Genomic DNA, 26,328 nt, shown 5'->3' with positions numbered 1-26,328 from the left:
CACACACACACACACACAAATTACACATACAGTAAACACATTACACACACAGGCTCCACACAAAAGGTATTCACTATACTTACTACACATGACCTGCCTCAGATGACATCATACACTTTCTGCACTCTGTAATTGTATGAGAGGGCAGTAGTGGGGCTCAGGGTGTGTGTGCGTGTGCGAGTGTACATTTAGAGTGATTTATGCCAATGTTGGAAGCCACTCACTCACACTTCCTCTCCACCCTGTGTATCTCGGTGCCATCTTCTCTCTCTCCAGATCCCACCAGTCGTTGGTGCTCAGCTTTGGCCTGCACTGTGTGAAACACAGGCACGTACAAAAAAACTCATTTTGGGAACACTCCAGCACACAAGCTGCAGCCCCTTTATCCAGCTTTAAGTGGCTGCATCAGTGCCTGCTCTCAGCTGCCGCAGTTCACACCTCAGTAAACCCAGCAGATGATGTGGGATTGCACTGAATTCTATTATTGCAGCTATTTGTCACCAACGTGGGCTATTTTTATCTGGATTTTTAAACTGCATTTACATGTATTTTGAACACTAGAATTCACGGTTAGCTCTGGCAATGGAAACATACACTCGCTGCAAAAGGGATCTTTGGGTAATGCCACAGAGGAACCATGTTCGGTTCCATAAAGAACCATTTTTGTAGAAGAGATTGAGTGTGAAGAACCTTCTTTACAGAGTTTTCTTTACCGATTTAAAGGTTCACATATCTTTTACAAAAGATTAAGCTTGCGAGTAATCTGTGTTCATAATGTACTAATACAATTCACTGTTTAACTCACTATGCAATTACATTACCTGTCCATTACCTGCCACACAGCTGAACCAGACCTCCAACATACACTACATCCATTAAACCTGGACAATAATTTACATTTAGACAAACCATGCCTGCAGAATTGCTGCGATAAACAACATTATTGTGATAAATGATGTTGTGTGAGCCAAATTCAGTTGCGAAGTACAACATGAGAGATTTATAGAGCCTTAACCTACAGTTAGAATGTTTACATAATGAAAATATAATAATTACAATCTGGGCTAGCTTCGAATATCACTTTTTCATATATAATAATAAGTATATACTGCACAGACTGGGTGTTACACTTAACACAGAAGTTCTTTATATTCGTTGGGTTGGAAGCCACAATCTTGCTTCTAGACAAGCTCCTCCACTGTACTCTCTACGAGAAAATCTGCTATATTTCCAATTGGAAATTGATCATGTGTAGTTAATTTTATATATATATATATATTTTTTTTTTTTATTGTATCTCCATTTTTGCTGTTGCTGGCATTTGTTCCTTACACTATGTCCAAATTCACAGTGAACGGACCAATAGAAATTCTCCACAATAACATGGAATACAATCTGGTAAATGTAGGTTATAAAGCCAATAGTAAAAACGATAATGATAAAACAGGCACGTAAAAGAGAACTATAGTTTGCATTATTATAATATTACCACTTGAATTATCGCAATATTTATTAACATCAATTATCCACCCAACGTCAACGGCCATAGTCATGCCCTAGCTGGAAGTTTTCATTGGTTAAAACAATGTATAGAGTGTGAGGGAAGCATTTGGACACAGGGTGCATTAACCCTGCCGTCTGACATCACTCCACATGCCCCGCGTGTGTATCTTTTCAGCCAAACTCTCTCTATAGGCCCTGCCGCACACACACACTTCCATTCACCGGCCCCAGTCCAAAGGCATTGATGGAGCTGAATGGAGCTCATACAGACCCCCTCTCACACACACACACACACACCCAGAGACACACACTCACCCCCACCCCCAGCTCTTCAGCCTCCAGATGCAGAAGACATGACGCCATTGAGAAGCAGCCTCCATCTGTCCCCCTCCATCTCCCCACACGCACACACACACACACACACACACACACACACACACTTTTATTACCATTTCAATGAAGCCTGTATGACATCATAGCACACATGCACGCCGCACAATGAGGAACATTAAGCGCAGCAGGGCTGGTGCTGCATGTCATGCTTGACAGATTAGCAGAGTATAAAGTCCGGAGGCGCTGTATATCCGAGCCATTAACTGTTAGTTCTATTACCGACACCGCGCTTCTTCCCAAAAGCAATCCAACAAGCTCACATGCAACAATCCTGCAATAAAAGTCAATAGCATGATAACAGCAACCGTTAAACCGCTGCTCAGTGACAAAGCACAATGCAAATCCAGCGACTCATATACATACACGCTCCTGTTTGCACAAAGACACACATTCTGTAAAGCACACACACACACACACACACAGTCTTGTGCACGATGTAATGGTACATGACACAGCGAGTGAGGAACACGTAGCCTTTAGGGTTCGCTTATCAGTATACATCATTCGTCCACTGTGGCTTTCTTTTTTTTTTTTTAACTCCCCAGGATTAGTGACCCACTGCACCGTGCAGCTCAAACAACTTTCACGTCCATTACGAAAATTAGGAAAATCTATGATGTATGAAAATATGCAAGAAATGTCATTGAACACAGTGTACACAAGATAAACCAATCACTACTAAACTGTTTCTGCGGGTCTATGCAGAAAAAAGAAAGAAGGAAAATAGGAAAGAAAGGAGGAAACACAGTGAAAGAGAGAAATGAATGAAATATGACACAAAGGAAAAAAAAATATCATTGCTGATGGAACAAAGCCTAATATTTCTGAAACAGATCAGCGAAAAAAGATAAGAGAAGGGGTATTTTAGGGTAAGAATCTTTTATTTCCACCCATTTTTGAACTTTTTCCATTTGTCAAAATTTTATGCAACTCCACACAACATAAAGGGCAGTTGCAGCTTTCAAATTATATCAAAATAATACAATAAAAAAAATACATATCGACACCTTGCAGCTCTAAAATGGTAAATTTGCAAGAGAAGAAAGCGTTCTTCAATGGAAGACAACGATTCTCTCCCAAGTCATTTTGGAGCATTCCTATTGGTCCGTTTATCACGAAATCCGGACACAATTTAAAGAACAACTTGGTGTCGATTCACTTCAAAAAGTAAAAAAAACAGCAAAAATGCATATACAAGGTTTTTGCATGAGCGACAACCTTGTGAAGTTCTGCTGTAACAGCTCCAATTGTACAAAACAATGACAAATAAGAGAGAAAGGAAGGGTCACAGGAGTGACCGTTAAAGGTCTGGTAAGCTGGTCAGCTCCAGCTTTGCCCAAATACACACCTCTTAGTTCTCTTGCCTCCTTCATCCTGCGCACTCTGATCTTCAGCCTCATGCCTGTGCGCCGACCAGAGCCTGACCAGAAGCGCTGCTCAGGAGAGGCTAGCACCACGTCCAGAGGCATCCGCAAGTTCACAAACCCCCACACAGCCACACACTCACACACACGCACCACAACACACTACTGCTCCTGCTCACAGTCTAGCGCTGTGGCGAACAAGGCACGAGGCATTACGAGCGAAAAGAGAAAAAAAAAGGAAGAAAGAATTCCAAAAATGGAGTTCTGCTCGATCTGTGCAGGAAGGGAAAAAGTGGAAAACCAGCTGTGTGTCCAGACGCACGAAAGAGAGATGGAGTGCAGGAGAGAATCCTGATCCTTCCTCGATCTCACTCTGTGTGGCAACAACTGAAAGTGGAGCTCCCTATTGTTGTATGCGTGCTCTCTCTCTCTCTCTCTCTCTCTCTCTCTGACTGACTCTTCCCCCACCCTCTCTCTCTCTCTTCCCCCTGTGACCTAAGAGTGAATGAGCTCATTTGCCGTGAGTACAGACTGCTCGCTTGCACTCTCTCTCTCTCTCTCTCTCTCTCTCTCATGGACTCGGAGCAGAATCCTGGCTCATGTGTGAGGCATGCAACCACATTCCTTACTCACCCAACAAATATGCGGCCACCTTAGGGGCCCACTGGATGGTTTTCAGCAAAAACTCGCTTTTCGTCCCAGACAGCCAGACTGCGAGCGTGGCGTGTGGTTTTTGAGCGTGAAGGGAGCCCAGAGTTTTAGTTTTTCATGGCTGCTGAGTTGAAGTTTGGATGGTGTAAAATGCATGATCTGAAGAACACTGAGAAACATGCTCTACCCAACTCTCCTTTGTTAGATACAACCCACAGCTTGTGCCTGTTTTTTTTATCCACTTAACTCTTTGAACGATTCAGTTATTAATCCAAACACACAAACTCTTACGAATCATTTGTTAACCATTAAGCATATTTTTTGCCCCTCAGGTTTCATTTTAGGGTCTAGAAAATGTTTAATGAGCAGTACTGCAGTAATGAAAGTAAAGAACTACAGTATGGGCGTACATACAGGGTTTGAAGGGGTGAACGCCACCATGCTTTTTATTTCCTTTGGCTGGCATGACTGTTGTTTCCCTAGCCACTGCTCATTTCCAAGAAAATATTACATTAGCCAGCTCCTTCATCTATCCGAGCAGTTAAATTTAGCATCATGTGCAACCCCAGTTTAAATGCTGATTAAGGTTAAGCCTCACTGTCCTATAGCCCGCTCGGACAAAAGACCTAAAGGCCCTTGACTGGAATGGATTATGAGCCACTAAAAACTGCCCAGAGATGCTATCGTTTGCGCTGGACAGAGGCTTTAAATAGGGAGGCTGGTCATTCTTTCCATCTGGCAAATTTACAGAAACAGCCACCGTCTACACGCTTTTAAGCACGCGGCAGCACGCTCCAGCTACAGAACTCCCTCTTAGCACGAGCAATTAAGAGAGGCTGAAGTAGGCAGTGCCATCTACAACATGCAGCTAATCAGTGTGATGTCTGTCACCAGCCCTGCGTGCATGTCTAGTAATAGAACGATGGAAGCATATGGCTGTATGAAGAGACAGACACAATGCCACAGGGCTGCCCAGGCCCATGCTGTTCGTTCAGACTAAGAAGCAATACATTGGTTTAGGTGTGTATGAAGCATTAAATGAACATGCATGGTGAGCACTGTGTGGTTGTGGCTACAGAATCTTCTCTTTCTATATTAACCCCCTAAACCCTATAGGACCTGATACATACACCAAGATGACCGTCAGATGCCCAATGCTGCTGTTTTGCACCACTGACTCTCGTAGGCATCATTTGTTGTGCTGGTTTGACTGGTGTTAGCGGTTGTAAGTAAGAGAGAGTGGGGTTTTTAAGGCCAATTACCCATATCTCCATCCATGTAAACTCTACCCATCACTAGCAATGCTCCCAACACTAGGAGGGTGAAGACGAACACATCTCCTCCAACACTGCCTCTTTTTTAACTGCCAATGATGCAGGATCGCTGGGCTGCCAGCGCACTTGGGGAACAGCTAACACAGGCTGAATGTGCTGACCAACATCACACTGGGAGTGATATAGGGAGAAGGTGGCTAGAAGTGGCCAATTTTCCAGCACCAGGTTTAGCTTAAACACTGACACTTAAAGTTTCTGAGATATTAATAAAGCATTTGCTACTTTGTATGTTGTTGCGGTTTCCTTCAGCAATGAACTTGCAGCAAACCAGTGCAGGTCCTCCAGTTTTCTAGTTTTGATTACAGACACAGACTACTGCCACCTCCTGCTACGGAGAGTGATTTCCTTATACACAAGCAAAAAGTAGGTGTGTGTCTCCCAACATCTCCTGTATTTTTACAATGTGTTTGAGTGCAAGTTGCTACGATGTGTTCAGGTTTCCTGGCATTTGTTGGTGCTAGTCCATTATTGTCAGTGGGGTGTTTAGGGGGCCTAAAGCAAAAACGTGAGCCCACTCTTCTTTTCTTACTTTCATCTCAACTATATGGACTATTCTCTACTGTCCAGGAAAGGCTTTCTACTAGATTGTTGGAGCATTGCTGTGAGGATTTGATTGCATTCAGCAACAAGAGGCCAGGTCAGGATCCCTAACTTTCCAAGAAATCCCCCAAAATATTGGATTGAGCACCATCCTTCCAGAGAACACAGTCCCACAGCTCCACAGCTCAATGCTTTATACCCCTCTAGCCCCAGCCTGGCATTAGGTATGGTGGCATGGCTGGCATTAGGCATGTTTATCTGCTCCAGAGTCCTTTTCTGTTGCCAATACTCCGCTCCAGGGACTAGGCAGGCTGTGTGTGCATGCATGTGCACATCTGTGTCAGCAATGGGTTAAACTAGCTGAATGCATTCATTTGAAGGTGTGTCCACAAACAAGGAATTAAGCCAGATGGTAAATGCCATAAAAACCTGCAGCTTGCTTACAATACTCTACAGTGCGATACTTTTGCCATTGGAATTGTGAATTATTTTACATGGTAAACAATTCTGTGACCTGTTATTGTTTTGAAATCACACATGCAGGTTAGATGATCTGTATAGGGGTTTGTCTCTGATGGTTATAAACAAGGAAATCAGCAGAGACCTGTGTGGCCCCTCTAAGCCTGTGTAGTAGTAAAAAAATAGGCCTCCTGCCTGTGTGTCTAGCTCAAATAGAGTAACTGCAATAGGATGCAATTGTGCCAGAGGTCTAAACATCTGACCACAATTTCGATTTTTTACATAACAATTTAATCCATGCAACGGAACTGCCATTTTTAGATCGATGCACTGCATCATGACGCCTTATGGTGCATAAGAAACGATCATGATAAAGGATTTCTTCAGAGATGTGTGTGTGGGGGTGGGGTCTGCAGTGTGGATGCTGCTGGTTACGGGTGTATCAGTGACATGTGATCAGCGGGTGGAAGGGAAGATGATGTAATGGCTGTGGAGGCCCCAGCTGTCGAGCCCGAGGTGTGAGCTAGTCTCCAGCGGGGGAGCAAACCTAATGCCAGCCGAGGGGCTCCTATCACTCAACAAGAGCCCCGGGGGGTGTACGTTTGTGTTCATCTGTGTCTCTGTGTGTGCGGTGTGCATGTGCATTAATGTGTGTGTATGTATTAAGCACAAAAAATGTGTGTGTGTGTGTGTGTGTGTGTAAATCCTATCAAGCCCAATAAATGAAAAGCGGGCCACAAGGGATGCACAATATATCAGCATTCATATTGGCCAAACCAGGAAATATTGATTGTTGGCACAGGGCTTAGAAAATTGGTGCTGCCCAAATAAAAGTCACAGCAGGAGGGGGGGTGGAAGCAGGCCAATATCTTAACACACAAGAGCCTGGTGCTCAGGAGGGCTAAATTAAATTGAGGAAAAAGGCAGTGAATACATTTTAGCTATATTTGAAAAATAAAAAAGGTTATCCAGACATTCCCCAATGGAGCTGATCATCACTCTAGCAATGAGAATGAGGCATGGGCTAGAGGGGTATAAAGCCCCCCAGCATTGAGCTGTGGAACTGTGTTTTCTGAAATGATGATACTTCTGGGATGATTTGGGGATTTGGGGATGGGGAGGTGATCATACCACATCCTGACCTCACTAACGCTCTTGACGCTGAATGCAGTTAAATCCTCACTGCAATGATCCGAAATCTAGAAGAAAGCTATACCTGAACAGAAAGGACAGCTCTTCTCATCTCCAAAGAAACATTAAATGAGCAGATGTCCCAATACATTTGTCCGTGCAGTGTATTATCAATGTTTCGTTGGCTAGAGCACAATGCCCAATCTACAGCATACTGTGATTGCAATCTAGCTTCCAATATGTTAAATTACATTAGTAAACCCTCTAATTGACTTGATTTTGGTGAATATTATTCACATTTATTGTTAATGTGAAAGCTGTGATTCCTCAAAACACCCATAAAACATCTGGGATTGGTCAGGATGCCCTCAACACATTATACTGTAATAATAATCCATTGTACAGCATTATGGCAACGCACTCTCATTTTCAAGCGCCATGGGATCCGCCATCCCAGTACGACTCCTACACTGGTAATACACGTCGGAACTACACCTCAACATCTGGTCTTCTTATGTACACAAAGTCATGAGCAGGCTGCTGGATGAAGTCATGGAAAGAGAGAAACAGGAGCCTCGTGTGTGTGTGTAGTAGACACGGGGCTATCATTTTTCGTCCTCCCAACTGATGTAGGGAGAATTTCAGCGCATGACACAACTATCCGATAAAAATCTGGCTGTTCGGCTTTGGTCTACAGTTCCCTTTTAAAACAGAGTGTCAGTCTAACGTCAGACTCCTGAAATGAACCCAGCGACCACCTGCTGACAGCATTCAGTCTAACACACATGCCTGCATAAGCACTCGATTTTTTTACATGCCATCTTTTCTGCCATCTTATTCACGTGCCAAGTGATAATCCACCACATTTAAAATGCCAGACAGACTTGCTGTACATGTGATACTAACACACATTAGCATTAGTATGAGGACACTCAGCCTAAGTGAACAAGGAGCCTGGCGGGTGGCTATTGTGTGACACTAGGGCAGCATTTTAAACAAACCTGAGATCCTCTATACAATAAAATGCAGTGCTACCTCTACCTATATTTTTTGCAGCGGCGGTCTACTGAGGCAAAATTTTGCGTCCACTGCTAGAATTTTATGAAAAGACATGAAATCGCAATTACAAAACTCTGCAGAGGGCTTTTTATTTGAAAGTATGGATAATGAAAGCGAAGACATGTGAGGACATCCAACCCAGTCTTCCCATCTCTGTGCACCTGACAAGAGAGAAGGAAAAATAAAGACAGGGAGAGAAGCCAGAAAAGTAGATTGAATAGCTAACGGTAAGTGGAAAACAGCATTCTCAATGTAATGCAAAGCCCATCACACACTGGACGCCCCACGCTGTGTCCAAAAAATTAAACTCTACTGTTTATATTGGAGATGCAAGCAGGTGCTTCATGACCCTGAGCCCTGTATAGGCCTGCCACCTCTGAAACACCAGAGGAAACACTGCTATGTCTATAATAACCACTACAAATAGCCATCATGCCCATAAAAGACAACCACTGAAATTAAACAGATGCCATGTTGCATCAATTGAGTTCCATCTTGCTCTTGGACAGCTCCCTTTTCTAGTGTGCATTTAGCATTTTGTTGCAGTCACACAAAACCTTGTACCTCCTGAATGTTAGCTTTAAGGGAGAAGAACTTCTTCTTAATTTTAATTGGAAGTCCATGTGAAGTGATATAATTTCAAGTAATTGTGGAGCATATCTATTGGTCCATTTATCATGAGATTCTGACATAAAATATTGATGTAAATAACAACAGGCGGAATCACTGGAGGTCAAAAAGTGAAAAATTAATTACAATTTTTGCTGACTAGCTCAGCATGAGGCTCTTCATATCAAAATCTTATAACGTTTTCAGATTTGAGCTCGAATTTCTATACCATTTGAAACACCAGATGGCATTCACTCAAGAAACCATTTTTTTTTTCACAATTTGGAAATACGATTTTGTTACAACATTTTATGTCTATGCAGTAAATTCTATGCTAATTATTCTCCTGCTGTGATGTGACGGGCATGCTGAAATCTCTCTGGGACAGATGGCCTGTCCGTCATGTTAGATACTAATGACCAGGCGGACACTGCTCAGATGAACTGCAGTTGACAGCAGAATTACCCCCTGCTTCCTCAACTGCAATCGGCTCCGCATTAATTAGCCACCCTTCAGTTCAACGGAGCCCTGTTCTCAGATCAGCTTTCGCCAATTTGCCACCCACCATTAAGAGCAGAAATCAGATCTGGGGTCAAGTTTCTGGAAATAGCCAGCCTTCACTCTAAGTTCTTGCTATGTATGAAATGCTGAGGATCTGATCCAGCAGTTATCCACCTACTATAAGCCTCATTATAGACATTATTCTACAATGTTGTTCCATTTTGTAGTAATTTAATTTCAATTTTGGAGGTATGAGATTTTGTTTGTACAGCGACAACATAAAAGCGATCTCAGAGATACACTGGTGGCTGGCCAGCTGTCAAAGCAGTGGGTCATTAATGCAGTTCCAGAAGACCAAAGTGGGACTTAAATGAGAGATAATATTAGACATACAAGAGTGAGACATACATAATTGATTGTGCTTTGTCTTATTTATAGGAAATACATAATCTGTAAGGTGCCTGCCATATCCTGTTTACTCATACATGACCCATCAAGCCAATAATAAGAGTATTACCTACATGTACAGTTCTAAATATATCAATATATGCCCATGGCATGTAACTGAGTGGATGTTGTAATGTGGCAGTTGACATTTGAACAGAATTGCTAAAGACTAACCAGTGTATTTTTAGTTAGCAGCCAAAAAAGGAAGGGTGAATGAAAATTACAGTTCCCTAGTTCCCAGTTCAGCCCAGGTTTGCGACAGCCAGCATCAAGCTAGCACTCTAAATAAAGCCTGGGAGCTTTTACAGCTTAAACCGTCTTACAGGTCCCAGGTCAGTGTGGCCTCAGACTTGCTGTATCTGTGACTAATAGTCACTGTTACACACTGACACTCCGATGTGTCATACAGTCTGGGAGGCAGAGCAGTGTTCCTCTTTTTTTTTTTTTACTCTAGAAATAATCAGAAAGACCACAGACACAAACCTCTATATCAGACCACTAGGATATTTTTAGCTGGTTTCCATCCTACAATACCATCTCTACATTTCTTTCTTTCTTCTAGAGTCTACTTAAAAATCATCATATTTTACTTGATTAAGATTCGTGCATCATTTCCATGTTTAAAAAGTCTTATATGGACTCTGAGTGGCTCAGCGGTCTAATGCACTACAGAAGCTCAAACCATGCCGCTGTGCCATCAGCAGCCGGAGTCTGAGAGAGCACAATTGGCCATGCTCTCTCCAGGTGGGCAGTCACACTTAAGAGATGTTGGCCGGCACAGGTTTCTGTTAGCTGGTGCGGTGGAGCTGGGGACCCGGCGCTTTCATATCGGCAGATCTTTCAAATTTCAGATCTTTCACCAGGTGGAACCCGCAAAAACACACGCAAGAACTGCTGCAATGCCGATCTCACCACCCTTCTAACTTTCTCCTCAACCTGTATCTTGCACTCTCCTTGGCTGTAGCTAGTTGCTGCAATAATGTCCAGTCACAACACTTACTTTTCACACTGCCAGATTTCGAGTCACCGACAGGTCAAGATATTGAGCCTGCTAGACATTTGTCAGTTGCTTGCGAGGCACTGGCGATCACTCGGCCAACCCTCTTAGATCGCGTCTTTGAGTAGTTCACACATAGTGACCGAGCCAGCGCAGAGCGAATGCCGATTTGCCTCCGACCTGAGGTTTTTCTCTACGATCTTCAAAAACAGGCGGCGACTCAAAAAATGGGGCTACGATCATGACGTGTGAACCTTGCATAACATTGACATGATGTTAAGTTTATTCATGAGACAGTAATGTAAATTTCAGTGTGTGATGATCGAGTGATGCTTACAAAGGTTTCTGTAGAGTTTAGCTGAGGTTTTGCTGAACACATCATATGGCAGAGAGTGGTCTTGTGTTTTTAGGCTTTCTTATCTGTAGCATGGAGTGACAATGACATCACTGAGAGACACCAAAGATAATAATGGCACAAGTCTTAGCAGACATCACACCATGACAGACCCATCTGTCTCTGAAAACAATTTAACATTCGGTTCACTGCATTGCACACACCACCACCAAGACCACAGGCAGACAGAATTAGGCCAGTGCTATGGCTAAAACATGCTAAAGGAGCTTAGTTAAATATTTAAGGAGCTCTATGGAAACTGATCTCATCACACAATGAGAAGATATGCAGTCAAGAACTTTTCAGGCCCGAATGCTCTGGAGAAGGCGGGGGGCAGACCTGCTAGATCTAAGCTGGAGTCAAGGTGGTAAGAGAGAAAGAAAAGAAATCAAGATATAAAGAAAGAAATCAACAGAGAAGCGAGAGAGAGATAAACAGGGAGAAAGAAGGAATGTGAAAGAGTGAGCAAGAACTAAACTGAAGAGAGACATAGAGAAAGACATGCACTGCCGTAACCCTAGAGAGTCATGATGTCATTTGGCTAATGTGAAGCAGTGGAGGAGTCTCCAGAGAGTTACACAACTGGGAGGATGTGCAGGCTGGGGGGGGGGGGGCTTTGGGGGGGGCAGGGGCAAGAATGCTATCAAGAAGATTTGGAGACTCTGAAATGATGACAAAGTCTGCATTCTTCACATGGGGCCTTAAGCCAGGCTGGAAAATCCAAATTTAGCCTGGGACGGAATGGAAAGATCTCCGGCCTTTATCAGGAAATGAGCGCAGGGCTACGTCAACAGTGCGCTGTGTGTCAGCAAACGCCGGTATGCGTGTTTGAGTGTGTGTTCCTGTGTTTTGCTGTACTTTTCCTGGAATTCATACGGTGTTTGAGGATTCATTTGACTCCCGTCCTGACGTCTTACTGTTACCAGTGCAACTTTTGTGAGACACCGGTAAACAAAAAACAGGGCAAGATCTCATCTTCATTTCAGAAATAGACCAGTAAAAGCACTCCTTCTGAAACCAGGGGTCTTGAACTACGGGTCCAGGGGTCTACCATAAACAAATGACATGTTTGTTTCATAGTATTAATTACCAAATCAAAAGAAGCTATTCCATAGAGGAACCACTTTGGGTCCAAAAAAAACTTTTATTTGGTAAAGGATTTTTACATCAAGTCTTTAAGGGTATTCACACTCATCTCCATTACAAACATGGTTCTTTAGGGAACCACAAATGGTTCTTTTATGGTATCGCTCAAAGAGCCTTTTGTAACTCTATGAGTGTGGTGTTTAAGGGGTTAAGTTAGGTCTAAAATGTGTCTACTCTGACTCTGGACAGCCTTTCTGCTAAATGGTCATTTATGGGAGATACACACACAAACACACAGCAAAAGCCTGAGTATGACCAGTGCAATAAAACTACCCACAAGCTCTCTTACGTAAAAAAGCAGACTGGAGCAGTGAATGGATTTCTCTAAGGCGCCAGCACAGCTCGCTGCAATAGGGCCAACTTTCCTACTGCAAAAGTGGAGTAGCACTGTTAACACACAGATTCCACCCTGCTTCCCTCCGTGCCCTAGAAAGGGAAAAAAGGCCAGTGTGTGTTCACCCAGCTACATAACAGCTGGCATCTCCGAGCACATAGGAAGAGCTGAACTTTGCAGGAGGAAAAAACTGAAGAAGAACTGAGAAGAACTGAGAAGAGAAGAGTGGTGGGTTCACGTCATGCTGAAGGAATTTGGCAGCAACAGACACCAGTTCTTCATGTAGTTTCTGGGAATTGACATAACACATATAATTTGTGGCTTATGAGCAAATAAAGACTCAAAGGCCAAGTAAACACACGGGCAAATGTAGGACAAGCACTGGTCACTACACCCCAAACAGAGTGTGTCAGAGCAAGTGAGGGGTTCAGTGTTGGGACTATCAGAAATGTTGAAATGTTCTTTGACCTATGTAAGACCCACTGAGTGAGCAAGTGTGTGTGCATGTGTGTGTGTGTGTGTGTGTAAGGGCGATCAATTGAGAGCACACTGGTGCAAAAGCAGGCGGCTGGCGCCAGATGTGATGACCACAGAGGCCGACGCTAAAAATAGAGCAGTGTTCTCTGCACAGATAGAGCAAGTTTGTGTGTGTGTATGTGTGTGTGTGTGTGTGTGTGTGTGTGTGTGTGCTCACAATAACGCAGCATGAGCTCCCCTTGGGAGCTTACCTCACCACCCTAATGGCAACAGTGGCTCCCTCTCAATGAAATCATTGATTGGGCCACACAGTGCTGGGCAGTAATGGACATGCGTTAGACAGACACAGGAAATCAGGAGCTGCTGCAGTTTACATGTTACACTGACCAGAGATCAGTCTAGCAGCTTTCTTTTACAAAGAGTGGGTTTAAACAGATTCCTGTAGTTTTCATGTAGTCCAGACTGCTGCCTCGCTACTTTCTTCGGCAGTGGTGGAGCAACACATAGGCAGGTATGGGTGGTCCTGATGTGGTGTGCTTTAGCTAGTTAACTAGTCTGACGATTTGACACTGTGAGGGTAGAGTCACTTTTAAAGGTGTTACATTCTAATACGTACGGAGATACGCTCTGTATTTTAGTTCTTTGACGCATAAACAGTGAGGATGTGACTTTGGTTGGGGTAGTACCGATTTAACAAGCCTACTACCCTTACTACCCTGTTATTTTGCCTTAGAACAAAACACGCTGGTCTTTCTTTTACAAAGTGCTTACAGAAAAATAAATGAGAACCTATGCTTTTATTGGCTGGCTTACACCACAGCCTAGCCCAGCACTGTAACATAAAAACTGTATTTATTTTTTGTAGCTGTTGCATGTAGCCTTGAAATTTGCTCACTAGTGGGTTATATGTATATATAGGTTATGCTGGACTTTCTTTTTAACGAAGAGACAATAGTGTTTAGGGTTTGCAGTTATAAAATAATATGTCAAGATAAATACACTTTTACATTCAAGTGTACCTTTAAATATTACTTTGCTTTCTTTCATTTAATTACTTATATAGTTCCCAAGTTCCCTGATATTGCTGGGAAACCCGGAAACCCGGATGACGGGATAATAACCAGCTTGTTTGATATGAAGAACATCAGTAGTGCATAAATTGCACATATGGATGGAAAATAGTGTAGCTTGAATGGACAAAAGCATCAGATCTCACTGGTTAATAATACAGATTTTGCCTGTCTAAACTGAACCTAACTAATTTAACATGTATTTAATACCTACAAGAAATGTCTGCAGTAAGGTTTGTCCAGAAAACAGTGGGATTAGTCTGGTGGGATGCGTGCAGGGTGGGTCTGTAAACATGCCAGGCTGAGCTTGAGGGTCTGGGGGAGAACGTCATCCACTGCCGGTCCATACATACCGCAGAGTGGAAGGAAACATCCGCATTGTTTTACAGCGCAGAGCGTCACCACACCTTCATTACCTCATACCCTCATACATAACCCCCCCACACACACACACACTCACAATTCATGAGAAGGGTCTTGTTATTATAAAAGCTATAATGCAATGACACAAAACTGCATTCAGCTCTAATTTCAGCTGAAGTGAGAGGAGATGAAAGGAGCATAGAGAGAAAGAGAGAGTGACACAGAGTGACAGAGAAAGAAAGAGGAAGGAGAAGAACAGGTCCAGTTACAACCTTTCACTTAGCCTCATCAAAGCCAAAGGCCGCTTTCAACTTTAATTGCACATAATCTTCCATCATCTGTCGACGTCACCCCTTTTTTTCTTTTGTTAACTATTAACCGAGTTTAGTAAAAGAGGTCGGGATCAGGATGTAATGTAATGCAACCATGCCTATACTCTGCACTACAGAGCTGCATGACTGCAATATGCATTACAATCTATTAAAAACCACACTGAAACACTAGAGTTTGGTCAGATCACAGCTCACAATACACAAATACAGGTGGCATTATATCACTTTCTCTTTTCCAATACAAATACAGATACTGAGGCCCCAAGTATAGACCGATACTGATAACTAAGCCACTAAACATTAACAACAAGCTGTTTTTAATTGAAGAGCTTTCCTTATGATGAGCACCTCTGACCCTCAAACATTGTGCTAATATTCAGCAACCATAAGCTCCTCTAAGCAACTGCAGTGTTTTCAGCTTGCTGTTTCTACAAAATGGACTACAATTGCAGAAATTGCAGTTCAGAGGAACTGTGGAGGTCAAGACTACAGGTCGGCGTCAGACAGTGCTGCAGAAGTAGACTGCAGATAACTGGTCCATCTGGCATGGTGAGGTAGGCTAGCATGTGCAAACACACACAAACACAAAACACACAACCTAGGTGACTCCAGTCTCTAGCTCCTGCTGTCCAGAGACAAAAACACAGGCAGATGGCAACAGGCAGGTGGAGATTAAGAGCAGTCACTGCACATCTGTAGGTCACATGCACATACATGCACCGAATCACACAGAACTACATGGCTACGCACACGCGCACACACACACACACACACACACACACACACACACACACACACACACACACACACACAAAGGCACATACACAAAACATATTGTAGCTCTGTGGAAGGTCCGCCAGATTTAATGAAAACCTCTTTGAGCCAAATACGGGCACTCAGAATTGTGGCCTCCTGCCTGCACAGTGCGAGTGCATGTGTGTGCTTTATGTATGTGAGTGTGTGTACTACACTGCAGAAATCAAAGAAACAGGAACGCAACATGGGAGATACACTCCAACAGCAGCAGCAAAAGTGTTTTTTTGTTTTTTTTTTAACCAGACATAGGCAGGAAATAGCATGCCAATTCCACTGGGGGCAAGAAGAACAAGTTCACACAGCGCTTCAACAGAGCTTATCAACGGCCAGAGAGACGAGTAGCACTACACAGCCTGCAGGAATGGCTGATGTCAGTGCTGCCAGAAGGACATGTTATATATATCATAGCTGTCACTCAACCAACTTGCATTTCCAAAATGTCAATTTTCAGCTTTAAGGGAGAAGAAGGTTTCATAACTTTTAGTGGAAGTCACTGTAAACTGATTTTATTCCAAGTCATTTTGGAGCATTTCTATTGGTCCATTCATCATGAAATTTGGACAAAGAACAACGGCCAGATTCAAAACAAGTAAAAAAACAAAACAAAGATTGATAGGTTTTTGCATGACAGCGACTAAATATTGTACACCATGTGTCCAAATGGTCTTGGACACCCCTTCTAATAAACACATTCAGCTATTTTAAGTTGCATCCATTGCTGACACAGATTTGCAAATGTACACACAGCTAATCTAGTCCCTGTAGAGAAGTACTGCCAATAGAACGCATGCAGCTGTGATATCGCTTATATTAGCATCTATTTCTAAACTTTTTTAGTCATTCATTTAGTTATAACGGAATAGTTAGCTCAATTACATAATTAAAAAGAATCATACACTGGATCAAATACATATCACTTGAGATGAACAACATTTTAAATACAGGTCATCTTCTAAATACAGGTATTTGAAAGGGATACTTCAATGTAAAAAGACTTACATGCCTTAAAGAGTGTCAGTGGGTCTCCCACTCTCACAGCATATTTGCAGAATGCATTTTAGGGGTTGGGCCCCTCTATTTCATCATTAGTTGAGTTATGAACACAGCAGAACTGAATTTTCAACCAGCTGGGTGTGCACTAGTCCAATATTATCCAACATTGTTAAATTATAATATTAAAAAAATGAAATGTTGTATTTGTTGTATGAAAACTGGTGAAATCCCTAATACTACTAGGCTCTCATTCCCGCACTGTGACCTCATATGTTTGAACTGGACCTACGGAAAAGAAGACAGACAGTAAAGAGTTTATCCTGGGTGATGTCATGCTCTAGCTAAAGCTGGAGAAACTGAATGATGTATTGGAGTTAAATTAAATACTTAGCTCATGTCTACTAGCTCAAATGATAAGAGAAATGCTGCAACAAAAACGCAAACTACTAACAGCGAATTTATCTTTTCTTGTGGTTTATACAACATATTTAATAGTACTGGTCATGTTCAGTATGTTAACTTTCATATGAGTCAGGGTTTCCTTAAGATAACACAGCTCCAATTCCTCATTAGGTTCAATGGGATTCTTTCTATTTGTCTGTATCGCTTGTCCTACATCAATTACAGTCAATATTAAGGCCTGTCGGTGGGTCCAGATGTTAGTTTTATAGCAGTTACAGAAGATTAATGACTATTAATGATGATTATTAAACCTATAGGTTAAAGTAATAGAAAAGATCGTGATCTATGTTAGGTAAATGTTTTTGTTTTCAGAACAGTTTGCTTTGGGTGTAGTGTTCATCTTCATTAGGATTTCCTCATGTTGTGTCATGATCTGTAATTTGGTTCTCCTTTCCTGCAGTGATGCTATCTAAGCCTGTAAGAATCTTAGAAACTCCCTCCCTCGTCTCCTCCTCTTACTTTAGACTCGGACTAAGCCTGTATGTGTTGTACACTAGGGTTGAGGGGGGGTGGTTTCAGCATTGGTGTATAAACAGCCTCCTATCTTCTCTAAACAAGCGCTAGTGGAATAAAAGCATGCCAGCAGCTCCCTGATACGGGAAATGTTTACCAGCCTGCTGCTTCTGATGAGCCTTTCTGTTTAGTAAGTTAGCGTCATGTAGCCCACGCCGCTCATAGCACCATTATTATTCCATCTACTGGGACACGCCACATCACTGTTGCATAACAAAACCCGCTGGGTCATTCAGTGTGTGTGTGTGTGTGTGTGCGTGCGTATGTTTGTGTTTTTGTGTGTCCCAGTTCTGTACTCTTTTGGTTCACCAAAAGGAATGTGTGTATGTGTGTGTTCTAATCCTTTCACTTGCATGTGCATGTACAAAACAGTGTTGGGAGTAAATCCTCTCCCATAGACAGCGAGACAAAAGTGGACATAATTATTCCTTTCTTCATGCCGTCAATCTCATTTACCGGTTCTTTTTCATCTCCGCCCCTCAACATTCCCCCCCAAGCCCCAGAGTATGACGCTTGGAGCATGGCTAGAGCTGAGCACAGACTTCAGCTGCAGCACTGGGAGCAGAATGAAGACTTCTCTGACACACCTCTGTTTTGCGAAATGGCACCAGAGCGACTGCAATATATCATATCTATTGCAGAAGTTTTAATAAGTTCAGCTACTTTAATCCTTTCTCAAGTTTGATCCCATCCGTGGGATCGGAAAGTTCAGTTTTGAACATGGTGCAACAATCAGATTTAATAGTACCAATTTATTGAATTCCTCCACTGATTAGTCTTTCCACAACATACAGTGCATCCCTAAAATGCCGTAAATAGGACAAAAGATACAGAATACTACCAAACTGCAAAAGTGCTCGTGCTAAAGAACTCACTCTAGGACAAGGGACACTATAGCCAATGCCAAATGTATGTAATAGAGGGGTATAAATTCCCTCAGCACTGGGCTGTGGAGCTGTAAAACTGTGTTCTCTGGAGCGATGGAGCCTTCAAAGAAGAATAAACATAAAAACTTGATACTTGGCATTAAAGTGTGGAGAGATGTACAGCTGTAGACAGTAAAAACAGCAGTTTTCAACCTAATTTCTATTTGCAGCTTAAAGAGGTACCAATTGGCTGCCGAATTGTCAGTACAGGAAATTACTGTCTACAGTAAGTCGACTGTATAATGGACACTACAAATGGTAATTAGGTTGAAAAAAAAATGCTGGCATATTGCATCCATCTTCCTATTTGCTTTTTCCTGGTCAGGATCGGATGGGTCCGATTTAAAAAAAAAAAACTATTGTCCCTTGACTTGGCTTAATAATAATAAAAAAAAATGTAAGATACAAAGCAGTTGCAGGCCACAGCTGTTTAGAATCCACACTTCTGCCAAAACGTCTCTCAGCAAGAAATAATTAAACTGTAAGAAGAGGTAGTTCAAGTCAAACACGCCTTAGGGGATTTAGGACAGTTAACAGGCCAGTCCAAAGGCAGTAGCAGAAAGAACTGATTAGCAGAGTGTGCACTGACGCACAACATAGCTGCCACAGTGAAAAAGTGCCGTGTGGTCTGCACAAAGCCTAATACACAGCACACACACAAGCCCACAAACACTAAACTGGACCCATTCACCACCATTACGTCAGCCTCCCTTTCATGCTTTACATCAAAGACGAGAAAGAGGTGTTTGTCATCCAAATAGCCCTTAATGTGGCCCTAATCAAATCAGCATGTTCACTCCAAATCTGAAGCAGTGTTGGGAAGATCACTGGAGTTTGGAGCAAATGAATGGCTACTAGCTCAGGGACATCCTGCACAGGGCAGGGCAGGGGCTTCCCTCTTCATGAACAGGCCTTCACACACAGCCAGACTGGTTTAGAGTGGTTAAAACTAGGCCATGCCCCCCCCCCCCAAAAAAAAAAAAAAAAGCTGGAAGCCAACTGAGGCTACCATTGACTTCCATTGACCTCATTTTTTCCACAGGCTTCCACGCCGCCCCATCCCGGCCTATTGGCTCTCACCTCTGGAGATTATCTGGCTCCGTCGTCGTGGAAACGGCGGCTATCAGAACAGAATAAGTGTGATTCCGCTCTGTAATATGTCTTAATTTAGACAGGCAAAGCACAGCGGGGGAAAACACAGGCTGCTGTCTTGGCCTCAGACAGAAAGAAAGCACAGAAAGAGCAGGGCTTTGGGTGTTAAGTGTGACAAATTAAGAATCGGATGGTTTCGAGGGGGCTTACCAGGAAGGGACGCAAGTGCATCATTATAACAGGCTGGCTTGGAAGACATAATCTCCACATTGAGAGTGACGAGGTGAGTGTGGGTGAGGGGACCTCATTAAACATTTGTGGAAGCCGGTTCCCAGTTTCCAAAATTTCTCCAAATCCTGATTGAAACAGCTTTGGCTTCCTTTCCAGTTGTGACATATTTGGAGCGGGGAAGCTTTGAGAAAGCAAAAAAAAAAGCTTTAAGCTTTCACAGAGGAAACTGCTGGCTGTGAGCTTTATATGGACTTCACACATCTGAAAAGTTGCCCACTGTGACAAAATATATCAACATTCCACAGCAGTAATAATTAAAAAGCTGAGTGTGCGCAAAAGCCTGTAGAATAAAGGCTTTATTAGACCCTGATGCTGGGCAGATTTCTTCTGTAGACTGAAATGTGTAAGGTTTTGAGTGTGTATATTTGTTCCGTTATGTGCTAGTAATATCATCATTTCTGACTTGTAATCTAAGAACAACTCTGGGTTCATCTTGCGGTGGTCAAACAACCCCAGAACTTCATGGCATACAGATATTCATGCCGAAGTAGCATTAAAGGGGCCCTAGAATGTCAAGTTGTATTTTTCTTGGCATAGTTGAACAATGAGAGTGTGGCACATGGAACTGATATACCATGAGGCTCAAACACTGTTCAAAGGAAAATCGGGTGAAACCAAAACAAAGCTGGAAAACAGGCCAATTCCAAAACCTCAAATTGTTTTTGTAAGTCCTGACTTACATTTACACCCTAAAAATCTACATACACCCAGCCTACAAGCAAAATCCTTAGTCAAAGCTGGAAAGGCGGTAAAACACATCTTCAGGAGAATGAATACGATGTAGCTCCTACTGCAGAGCAGCACATCACCAGCAGACTCTGCTAGCTATGGGAATACGGGTTGCTATGTAAACCAGGCCTCGTGACCGCAGCTGTTCCTGTGCCAGTGACCACAGAAGAGGAGCTCAAACTCGGCATTGTGACGAAGCAAAAGCTGAGGGGAGCAAACAGGAATCCACACTAAGCTAAAAGCTAATGCTATCTTGTTATCATCTCTTCTCTCCATCGTCTGCTCCCTGGAGCTGGAGCTAAATACATATCAGAAGGAAGAGTACTATTACTTTTTTTACCAGTAAGACTCGAAAAAGCCAAACCCAGGGGGGTTTAACTAGGGATAAGGCTAAAAGCTAACCAGCTACAATCTCTACAACCGTAAATGCCTTCTTTAGCACCTTTAAGTACAGTATGATACATATGCAATAACACTGTATTACCAAAAGGTGTGCAGAAACCTACGTCAATGTTTTCTCAGAAGTCAGGAAACTAATGCCTCTGGTCTTCTGGAAAGGCTTTATATTAGATGTAGGAACAATGATGTAAGGGTTTTGACTGTATTCAGTCACGGGAGCATTAGTCAGATCAAGTACTGATCTTTGGATCACAAACCCCACTCCAACTCATCCCAAAGGTACTGGATGTAGCTCCATCACTCCAGAGAACACAGTCCCACTGCTCCACAGCCCAGTGCAGGTGGATGTTCTACCCCTGTATTTGATGCAAGGCATTAGGCATGGTGCATGCTCATGTGCAGCTACCCCAGAGTGACCCACTGAACACCAGCATTAGGAACAGGTGCACCTTAAAGTAGCTGAATTCAGTAATTAGGAGGGACGCTTTTAAGGAGCTTTCTAAATGCTGTTGTCCTGTGATGTAGAGGAACAGAAAGAAATGGGAATCAACACTGGAACACACTTTAAATTCTACTTTCAAAATTCAACTTAAAATCTGAGCCAGAATGCACAGATGAACTAGACAACGGCAGAAAAACAGACAATTAAGCTGCTGATGTATAGAAGCACCAGCAGCTGTATCAGAGCTTCTGTCTCAGAGTGTATTATTAGACAGTAATGACATCAGAGGAGAAACATCTAACCAGTGCAGTGCTACTAGACCACAGAGAGTTCAAAGCTGAGAACAAGCAGAGTTCTTTCTGACAAATGCATGTTAGGAACAATTATCAAGGCCTCAAATCAGGCACCTCTGTGTGAGGGCCGCTTGTGCAAGAAGTGTGAGGGGATGAGAGAGAGAGAGAGAGAGAGAGAGAGAGAGAGATTCGGGTACAGAGATGTAAAGTGATAAGTTCTGCACAAGAGAGAGAGACGAAAAGAGACAGAGAACGAAAGAGACAGAAAAAGATCAAGTGTACAAGAAACATATGTGAGACATGGTGCAAGCAGCGCCCTCTGTTGGTGAAGACCACAAACTGCTCTGCATTGTTGAGACTCAGATCCTCACTGACAGTGTTAGAAGGTTAAAGTGCAGTGCAGGGTCATTACCTGTAAGCAGAGACACTTTGTGGAACGTTCCATCCAGCTTGCTCAGGAGGATGTGGACAAAGCCATCTCTGGAAAGTTGACCAGCGTCCTTAGTGCTCTGGTCATAGACCACCACCTCCTGTCTCCTGCCCAGATCAACCTGCACACGCAGACACACACACACACACACACACACAGGTTACACCCCAGAACACATCATGAAAACCAAACAGTCTAAATTCTATCTATATGTATAGATCTATCTATATGTATTATTTAGTTACTTATCCATCTATCCATGTGTCTATAGTAAGTATGCATTTATCCAGCCATAAATCTAGCTATCCATCTATCCCCCTTTTATCCCTCTGTCCATACATATCGTCTATCCACATATCCCTTTACCCCTCTACCTGTGCCTCTGTCAATTTATTAATTTATCCCTCAGTCAATGTATTTATTTATCCCTCTATCTATCCCTCTTTCCCTTTATCCATACTCCCATCCATCTATCCTTATCAATCTGTCTATTCTTCTATCTATGCATCTATCCTGCGATCCCGCTATCTATCTGTCTAACCCTCTAGTCTGTCTTTCCCTCTATCAGTCAGCCTATCCCTCTATTTATCCTTCTCTCCACCTACCTCTCCACCAGCCCTCTATTCCTCTACTTATCATTCTATCCATCTATCAGTGATAAATTGCCCCAACAGTCTGTCTATGCATCTATCCCTTTATCAGTCTGTCTATCCCTCAATCAGTTCGTCTATCCCTCTAGCCATCTATCCCTAGATCACTTAATCATCACTCGATCTCTCTCCCGTAATTCAAGAAACACTGCAGGATGTGAGGGAGTGGTCTGAGAGTGTGGGAGTTAAATCTGACTGCAGTGTGTTGGTGTGTGGAATAAGCTTAATTTAAAGGTTACACGCACGGATGCACTTTTCAAGCAGTTGTGCGTGTAACGTGCTTGTATGTGACACTGGGCAGTCTCAGTGTGCAGAGTGTGTGTGTGTGTGTGTGTGTGTGGTGCAGTGTAAGGCAGTGTGAGGCTACACGCGAGGCTGGCTGTCTAGATGTTGTCAGGCAGTTTTTAATCACGTGACCATCAGCCAGAGCTGCTCTAGAGTGACTCTGTATAATAACGAAGAGACACAGTAGAGAGAGAGAGAGAGAGAGAGAGAGAGAGAGAGAGAGAGAGAGAGAGAGAGAGAGAGAGAGAGAGGAGGAAAAAATTATAATATAGAAAATAATAATAGAAGAGGGAGAAAGAAGAAAAAAAGGATGGCGAGAGAATTAGAGAGAGAAAGAAAGGAGAAAAAAGAACAGATAAAGAGACAAAGATAAAGAGGAGAGAGGGAGACAAGAGAGAGAGGAGATGCACAGAAAATAGGGGAGAGAGAGGGGATAGAGAGAAGAAGGAGAGGATTTAATTACTACATTAGAAACTGAAATATCTTTTAATGTGTTTACAGTCAGATCTCTGAGTATTCACTCACTTTATGGCTTAATGTGAATCTGGCAGTTGTTCTTTACATTAAGTCAGTATTTTATAATGAATGGACCAATAGAAATGCTCCAATTATTGGAATAAAATCTTTGTACATTCACTTCTGTTGAAAATTAAGAGGGTGTATTACATTTACCTGAACCTTCAGCCTAACCGTAATACTGAACTCTGAGCTACACTGAGCAGAAGACAGCATGTCATGCTCCCTCACAAATCAATACGAAGTGCGCCTGACAGTAAATAATAATCCAGTGTGTGAATGTGTGTGTCTGTGCTTACACAGCAGCCTTATCGGCTGCAGATTGGCAGATTGCCCCTCAGGTGATGTCATCAGCCCAAGGTCAGACACAGGTGCCAGATTACCAAACAGTCTCTGTCTAGCGCACTGTGGCACAGCCAGCTCTGAACTGGGGGTGGGCAATTCGACAATATGGTATTGTGATTGATTAGGTCATGGTATGTATTAGGGATATTGCCTACATGCATGTAAAAAGATTTAGACCAATCATAAAGAGTTTATGAATGACAACTATTCTGACGTAACTGCAGAAAACCACATAGTAATAAGTAGTTTGGATTTCAGTATATCTTATATATCTTATTTTGACTAGAGATAGCACATTAGTATCAAAGGTTATTGGCATCAGGCATCGGGCTGATATAAGCAGGTGACTGTAGACTGGATATTGAACTGGGAAAAAAATGGATCTGATTTAATATTTGCACACATTCCCACTGTGATGTGATGTTAGGTGTGTTTGTTCCTGGGGGAAGTCGAGTGTTTGAGTAGTTTGAGAATGATAGTCTGCTTTTAGATGCTTATCTTAAGTACCTCAATTAAAATAAAAACAGTATTTAAGACAAAATATCAGATAATACTTAACAGTTCACACTCAATATCATTACTGGAAAGAAAAAAAGTGGTTTTATGGCATCTCATAATAATAATAATAATAATAATAATAATAGTAGTAATCTAATTACACTAACGCACAGTCTTACATGTAGGGATACCATACTGGCTGGTGCATTTTGTCAGTTCCAACTAGAAAACCTCAGGAAAACTAAATATCATATCATAGTACATAATGCATACCACAAGAAAACTCTCTATGGTCCACCTTTATTATTAATTATTTTTTTTACATTCACTCCAGCAAGCCTAGAAGAGACACATAATCTAGATTCAATTTAACTTAACTTCAGTGACTTCACTCCATGTGAAGTTTTTTTGACAGTACTAAAAATAGATAAATTAATGCATAATTTAAAAACTGAATATAAATAGGAACTGAATGACAGCAGGTTGAACAGACCTTCTTCTGAGCCAGTATTCTACACCAAAGCCTCCTTTCTTTACACCTAACTGCCTACTGGTATCAGCAGCTGTCAGCTGCTGACCCTCTCCCCTACACAACGCCCTGCACCCCACCCACCGGCTGAACAAGGTGTTCCACCTTAATTGGATGAGAGCTAAATCCAGTGGGTGACATCATCACCTGGGGATTACAGCCTCTCTGTGGCTCAGCCTACCGTCCGAATCTGGCTTACCTACCAGAGAACACACCCATGAGGAAAGAGAAGGGTAGTCTGAGCAAAAACAGTCAGAGGTAACGATTCAGTTCACGAGGACGGGTGCAGGTTTCATTATGCAAACACTTCAACGAAAAGGGTCCCCCTGCAGACGCAGAACAACGCTATCGGTATGTTATCATATCTGAATTGTAAAGGAACCTGGAAAAGATCAGCACTGGACAGATGATTAGACTTGACTCATATTTTAAACCTATATATGATGACACATTTCTTGCAAAGGCTTATTCATAACCACAAACCTCACCACATAAGAGTTCATAATTCATCCACGTTAACTGCAGGTTACTCCAGTTCATTCTTAACTACTATGAGCAATTTGGAAAACACAATGAAACTAGTATGCAAGTTATGTTACTCGCGAACTACTGAAGTGTGGGCCTATGTATAGATTTTCTTGCCGTTTCAGAGGTAAAAGCACACCAAACAAAGAAAACAAAAACTCGCACCGCCCATGCGGAGAAACAGGCCTTCTATATTACGTGTGATGAGTTTATTTAATGTGACATTCTCGCTAACAAAAATAACTTGTTTCCTTATGGCACACCCTTTAGTGGTGCTTTCTCACACAGAGCAAACTGCCCCTGACGCTAGTACTCTAGCACCATAAATGTAAAACAAAAGTGTCTAACAAAACAGTAAAACTGCATCAAAACTCACAGCAATTGCAAAAGTCTATCTAAATATTGTCCTGCTTGAAACACTAAAGAACAGAAAACACAATAGTGTTTAGAGAAGTAGGAGATGTGGAGATCAGGGGTGCCCAATATATCA

General features: G+C 42.4%; 1 protein-coding gene across 3 annotated transcripts in view; it reads right to left on the bottom strand.

Moving 5' to 3' along the window:
• The window catches only part of dusp8a (dual specificity phosphatase 8a), a 54,490-nt gene that overhangs the window by 9,709 nt on the left and 18,453 nt on the right, over window positions 1–26,328 (bottom strand). For 2 of the 3 annotated variants that reach the window (XM_072669458.1, XM_072669466.1), the window contains exon 3: window positions 22,473–22,611. In XM_072669458.1, the coding sequence (XP_072525559.1) occupies window positions 22,473–22,611 (139 nt within the window). Of the gene's footprint in view, window positions 1–3,244; window positions 3,621–22,472; window positions 22,612–26,328 lie in introns of those variants that run through there. The other variant, XM_072669472.1, reaches the window with a different exon arrangement.

This window comes from Salminus brasiliensis, chromosome 2, assembly GCF_030463535.1.
Source record: "Salminus brasiliensis chromosome 2, fSalBra1.hap2, whole genome shotgun sequence".
Taxonomy (NCBI): Eukaryota; Metazoa; Chordata; class Actinopteri; order Characiformes; family Bryconidae; genus Salminus; species Salminus brasiliensis.
The sequence above is the reverse complement of the archived record's forward strand: the minus strand, read 5'-3'. Positions and strand labels throughout refer to the sequence as shown.